Consider the following 6,810-nt stretch of genomic DNA (forward strand, 5'->3'; position numbering starts at 1 on the left):
GTGTTCTTTTGCAGCAGCTGACGCAAAGGCGCCGTTTGTTCAGCTAATTCTGGAATGAATCGGGAACAATGATCAGCAAGACCTAAAAATCTGCGCATTTCTGCAACGTTCTTCGGCGGCTTTATATCTGCTATTGCGCGAACCTTCGCTGGATCCGGGCGTATGCCATCTTTGCTCACGCGGCACCCCAGAAAACAAAGCTCGTTTACACTGAACTGGCACTTTTCTTTGTTTAGGGTCTCGCCGTTTTCGGCCAAACGTTCTAAAGTGCACCACAAGCGTTCGTCGTGTTCCTTCTGACTAGAACCAAAGACAAGAATATCGTCCATTAAGTTCACTACCCCCGGAATTCCATCAAGGATCTCGCACATTTGCTTTTGAAAATACTCCGGAGCCGAAGATATGCCAAATGGCAGCCGCTCAAAGCAATAACGGCCAAATGGAGTAATGAAAGTTGTGAGCAGTTGACATTCCTTTGCTAACCTTACTTGGTGGAAACCAGAGTTTGCGTCCAGTTTGGAAAACTTGACTGCCCCACTGAGCAACCCGAGTGTTTCATCCACAGTTGGAAGCACAAACCGTTCACGTTGCACCGATTTGTTCAACTGAGTCAGGTCAACGCATATTCGCACTTGTCCTGACGGCTTCAAGACGGGCACTATGCCAGCACACTACTCCGTAGGCCCTTGAATTTTACGAATGACCCCATTCTTTTCCATTTCTTCCAGCTCTTGTTTTACCCCGTCCAGCAGTGGGATGGGTATGCGACGAGCAGTGTGAATGGCATAGGGCACCGCGTCTGGCTTAAGACGAATACAGCATTCGCCTTTCATGGTCCCCAGACCACGGAACAAGGAACTAAATCTTGTCTGCATCACCTGGTGAACTGATGCCTCGTCCACAAACTTCATTATTCCCAACGCTTCTATTGCTGGTAAGCCAAGAATCACATTGCTTACCGAATTCACAACGAAAACATCCTGCCTAACCGAAGCATGTTTCCACAGAATGTCGGCGGTAAACATTCCCTTCACGTCCAACCGGTCACCGCCTGGTCCCATCAAAATAACATCAGTAGACTTTAGTACCTTAGGCAACGCTGGAAATGACCCTGACACCACATTTACCTCGGCTCCCGTGTCAACTTTGGCCGAAACAACAACACCATTAATAACAACCTGGACAAAGCGTGCTTTTGCTGATGTCGCAGACAAATTCTCCACGGAAAACGTCCCAAAGTTCCTGTTCGGATGCTCCCCCCGAGGACAGTGGACTCCTACCTCCAAATGCCGTACTTCGGGTTCCGTGGTCCAGTGTGTCCGTGGGCAGACCGCCGCGAAGTGTCCCCGGCGCTGACACCCGTAGCACAGCGCTCCCCTGGCAGGGCACGACGACCTGGAATGAGGGCCCCTACCGCAAGCTGCACACATCAGGTGCTCCGGATGTTTCTGGTTTGGTGTCCGCCTATGAACAGTGTCGACTTCAGCGCTCGTCAGTGAACCATCACGGTCCACGCTGCTGCGAATATCCTGCTGTTGCCGTTGCACAGCTTCTTTCAGACGTGCCTTGGTGAGAGCACTTTCTAAGGTCAGTGCCGCATCCATTTGAAAAGCTTCCGATAACTTCACGTCTCGTATTCCACTTACAAAGCGGTCGAGAATCATACGCTCTTTCATCTCCCTGTAGTCGCATCTATCGGCCAGCGTATGAAACTCCGTAACATACTGATCCACTGACTCGTCTGGTCCTTGGTGGCGGCGATGGAAGCACGCGCTTTCGTAGACTAGGTTCCGTGTGGCAACAAAATGGGTATCGAACCGTTTCTTCACCACGTTGTATTTCTTCGAGTCTTCCTCAGACAGGCTGAAAGTCTTGAAAATATTTCGTGCCCGTCGTCCCATCGTGTACAGCAACGTACGCACCTGAGCCTCTTCAGTTCGCTCGTTAAGTACCGAGGCGAATCGGTAGTCATCGAATTCTTGTATCCACTCAGGCCATTCAGATGTCTTGTCAAAGTTGAAGCTTGCTGGCGGCTGCACCAGGAAAGGCTGGGAGGATACCTTCGTTTCTTGCGCCATTTCTCGTTGCTGTTATTCGGGCTGGTAACGATACCTTACAACTACCGCGGGTCCAGTACAACCCGTACAACCACTTCTGACACCATGTGGAGTTCGATGGACACTTCACAGAGGGTTTCTACGTGGCCGCCCCTCGACCAGGCCTCAGGGAAGAAAGCCCTTCTTTATTGCAACATGACAAGTATATATACAGGCGCCGAGTATCTCACGCATGCGCCCGGCATTGCAAACGTACACGTGCACTTGTTAAGATAGCTACTATCACACAAGTAGCGATAATGCCACAGTTAGTGCGTTAAGTTAGACTGTTGGTTTGGGGATGATACGGTGATGAATGGCGAAGATGACAGGCACATGAACGGAGCATCTTTTCGATGACGTGTGTGAAAAATAGGCGACCGAGGTAACTGATAGCAGCTCGTAGTGGTCCGTGGCGAAGAACTATCACCTGCAACATAGAGCAGGAGACTTGATTTGCGTGGCCGCGGGTATGGCTGCCGTCTCACACTATCGAGAGAGGTATTCCACTTCAAACAATGCTTCAACTGTTCCCGGTAAGGAATAGCGGAAGGGGCCGAGGAGATCATCGCCCACTTGCTCAAATGGTGCACGAAGAGGTGGGATGGGGTGAAGTAACCTCGCTGCCACGCTTGTGGCAAGTTTGTAGCGCTGACACTGGGTGCAGCTGGTGACGTACCGCTCAGTAGTTCGCGTTTTTTTTTTTTTAATAGAAGCGCTCCTGGGCGCGGTAGAGCGTTCTTGCTGTTCCAAGATGCCCAGATCTAGGGTCATTGTGCTTGACCTGAAATATAGAATAGTATAGGCACATCAGAACAAACAGGTGGAAGCAGGGGCCCATAGAGGAATAGTTTTTTCTACCAGAGCATGCAATCAGGCATAAAAATTGGCGTCCACTTGACCGATCTTTAGCTACTGCAAAGATGGTCCAAGGTGCGACCCCTTCGCTGTTCTTCTACAAAAGTGGGGATGTCTGGAAAAACAGGTGATAACGACGCGACCCAGTTCTCGAAGTCATCAGCGTCTGACTCCATCGTAGGAAGAGTAAGGCGCGAAAGACAGTCGACGTCAGCGTGCTTACGGCCAGTTTTGTATGTGACTGTAAAGTCATACTCTTGTAACCGTAGAGCCCATCGTACAGGGCGGCCACGTGAGTGCCTGAAGTTAACTGACCAGGATAGGGCATGGTGATCTGTGACAACGGTAAACCGGCGTCCATAATAATACGAGCGAAAGCTTTGTGTGGTGAAAACGACAGTGAGGCCTTCCTGTTCCGTGACTTTATATTTTCGCTCCGGCTTACTAAGGGAGCGACTCGCGTACGCCGACGTGCTCTTTGTCGCAGCACTGGACAAACACTGCACCAATAACAACACCGCTTGCGTCGGTATGCACTTCTACGGGCGCTGAAGGATCGAACTGGCGGAGCACAGGTTGCGACGTGAGGTGAAGTTTCAGATGGCGGAAAGCGTAGTCGCACTGAGATGTCTACTCTAAAGCTGCATCTATGTGAAGTAGGCTTGTGCGATATCAGCAAAGCGGCGAAAGTACGACATTAAACCCAGGAAACTCCATAGTTCTTTGGCGGACTGGGGTGGCTTGAAAGAAGCGACCGCTGCTGTCTTTGATGGATCAGGCCTGATGCCGTCTTTATCGTCAAGATGTCCCAGAACTAGCGCTTGGCGTGCTCCAAAACGACACTTCTTACAGTTCAGCATGAGGTCAGCTTTGCGCTGACAGTCCAGCACAAGAGCTAAACGGTCATTGCGGTCGCTGAACGTCTTCCCGAAAATCACGACAACGTCCTAGTAACGCATACACACCTCCCAATTTAAACCCCATTTTGACACCTCCCTATATATATTTATCTGGGTTCATGTCGGGCATCTACGCCCTATGTTCTGCTTGTCCATTGCTCCATTCTCGCAGCACTCCCAAGAAGCAAATCCACTTTTCTTACTACGGGGTCTTTCCCTCTTACCACTGTCCTGACTCAGTGAAACGCATTTCTGTGCAATAACTTGCAAACTTGTGAGCTTTTGCAGGTACGTCTTTGATCAGTTCCTGCCTGGAAGTGCGGGCATGTAGTTGATTGAGAAAAGCACTGCGTCGATTTCTGCTCTGCTAACTGCTACGCTGGCTACAAACGCTGAACATGGGTAACACAGGAACAGGTACCCATGTAATGCACTCTCAGCCATATCTCTGAAACAAACCAGATGGTAGATAGAGAAGCCTCCAGCGATTAATGTAGAGTTTGCAATAAAACAATATTGCAAACCTACAATAAATGTTCAAACCACTCGTCAATACACCCTGTAAATCAGAAACAAATCTTTTGTCTTCATATTGCTAGGCTGTTTAAAAGAAGCGGTACTGGTTGCAATCGCTCTCCAATCCTTGCTACCACGGATGTGCATGATCTAAACATCACTGTCCACAAATATATTTTTAGGATTCTTAATCATGTGGTAATATTCGTACTATTTTCGAAAACGTCTGCGGGCACCGAATTCTGTTTACGTGCGGCAGTGCGAAAACATTTCCCTCGTGGGCTTGCAGTGGAGATACTGCGGTTACTAAGGTAATGCCGGATGCGTTTCAACATGTCAGGGCTAGCAGTGGTACCATATATGCCAAGCTGCTATCAAACGAGAAATTGTAACGATGACTTGCCTAGTGATGGCTAGTTATTACTGATTAACCATGGCTAAACTATGTACGAATATTACTGTGACCATAACAATCCACAATTATCAATAATCTTGAATGTGACTATGCTTACTTATGACTAACCGCATTTACAGGCATGGCTTTTCTTATTTATGGTCATTCATAGTCAAAGTCATAGTGATATATAAATTCACACAGCGCAAACAACCGGACACGAGAAGACAGAAGACAAGATAGTAGGGGCGCTATGTGCTGTCTCCTTCTCGCGTCCGGTTTCTTTGCGCTGTGTGAATTTGTAGGACTATGAACCAAACAGCCCAGACTAAGCTTCTCATTGATCATAGTGATACTTAGTCATAATCAGTGGTGGTTAGTCATAATTATTCATGTCCATGATTAACCATTGTCATAGTTATATTCGTGTTAGTCATAGTAAGACGAATCACAGTCATGGGCTTGACTCGTCTTATTCGTGGATAGCCACTCTGTGAAGCTTAGAATTAGACTTAATCAGTCTTGTTAGTCATAGTCATTTTTAGCCCTAGTTATAGCCATATTCAGAGTTAGTACAGTAACAATAAATCACTGCCGCAGTTATTTCATAGGTATGCTTTATAGATCATATATTGACTCTAACATTACCTCTAATGTTGACTACAAAAGTCCCCTATAAAGAGTGATGAAAACCATAACCATGACTAACTATAAAAAACTAATTTTGACTATGATTATGAATAAATAAGTTTTAATTAAACTATGATTATTCAACAGTGATTTAGCTCATCACTTTTGACAACTATGCAATTAAAATATGCGATGGCAATTTTGTGGTCGCACAAATCATAATTAAATGAAATGTTTCATATTTAATATCTTTTAAAAAACTTTTAATGTTACATAATGTATGTGTTTATCGTGGAGTTGAAAAAGCATTCAACACATTTGGATGGTCGGCTCAGCAGTGTTACCACGGAACACACTCTAATTAATTACTATTGTAACAACGCGAATTGACAGGGACAAATAAGGAGGTTGCAGTATGCATTCCATAGTCAATTACCAACTAGCCTGCCTTCGCCTGTGACAAAACCACTGACTACTTGGCAGTAAGGGTCCTTTAGTTTCCGAGCGAAACATGTGGCAGTGCGCTGAATAGGCCATGTAACAATGTTGCATCAATAGGACAAGCGTTGATTAGACGTTGCTTGGCTTCAAAAATATACAGAATGTCAAGGGGTTGAAGAGACTTCCATTCCTTTCAAAAACAAGATTTTGCTAGCCCGAGAATGTGAAGTCACTACTAAAATGCATATTTACTGTAGACTCTAACACCGCTCTTTCGTGACTTCTACTACACTTTCTTCATCAAGCTGGGATAAAGTAGCTAAATGTTTTAACTGTGGCTTATAAATTTCAAATATTGGGTGCTTTTTGCAGGCATGTGATCTTAGAAACTACTATAATTTTGCAATTGAACAACATGCTTCATTTAAAGTATTTAACATTTTCTAAATAAATGCATTTTCGCATAAAACAAAACCACAGCATGACGAACAGCGTCGTAGAAAAGCTCAAGGCGTGTTCCTTAAGGTCGCCTCCAAGCTCAAAAGGATTATCAATTTATTATACTTACAAGAAAATAATAATGATGGCCTGATTTACTTCCGAGTCTCACAATCTCAGATTTTTCTTCAGTCGTCATTCCTGAAAACTGACCGTAAGTGTTTTTCCTTACCGCTCTACGGCTCATTTTGGGCGGAAAACGGACAGCCGATGCAGTTGAAACGATGCAGTTGCGGAGCACAGCAAGACCGCTTTCTCCTCTCAGCAACTCTGAAGGCTTTCTGGAAGTTTCCAAATTCAAGCTGAGTGATCAAGAAATGAGGCACGATCGACAGTGCATACTTTTATTTAGCCTTCTATTGTATGGGCAGCATGATAAACGGGATGGTGAAGGCTAATATTTACCGGCTGAACTTGCGAGGAAACAGTTTGTACCTTTGTCAAGAAGGAAGCAGCGCAGGTTGACACAAAAATTATG

At 45.9% G+C, this 6,810-nt stretch overlaps 1 protein-coding gene across 1 annotated transcript; it reads right to left on the reverse strand.

The window, feature by feature from the left end:
* Positions 1-671: 671 nt before the first annotated feature.
* On the reverse strand, positions 672-2,201 carry LOC146180046 (uncharacterized). The gene has a single exon (XM_084580312.1). The coding sequence runs from the start codon at positions 2,076-2,078 to the stop codon at positions 672-674; it is 1,407 nt and encodes a 468-aa protein (XP_084436438.1). The 5' UTR covers positions 2,079-2,201.
* Positions 2,202-6,810: the final 4,609 nt, after the last annotated feature.

The sequence above is a fragment of the Amblyomma maculatum genome, chromosome 9 (genome assembly GCF_055883805.1).
Source record: "Amblyomma maculatum isolate TAMU_Amacu chromosome 9, ASM5588380v1, whole genome shotgun sequence".
NCBI lineage: Eukaryota > Metazoa > Arthropoda > Arachnida > Ixodida > Ixodidae > Amblyomma > Amblyomma maculatum.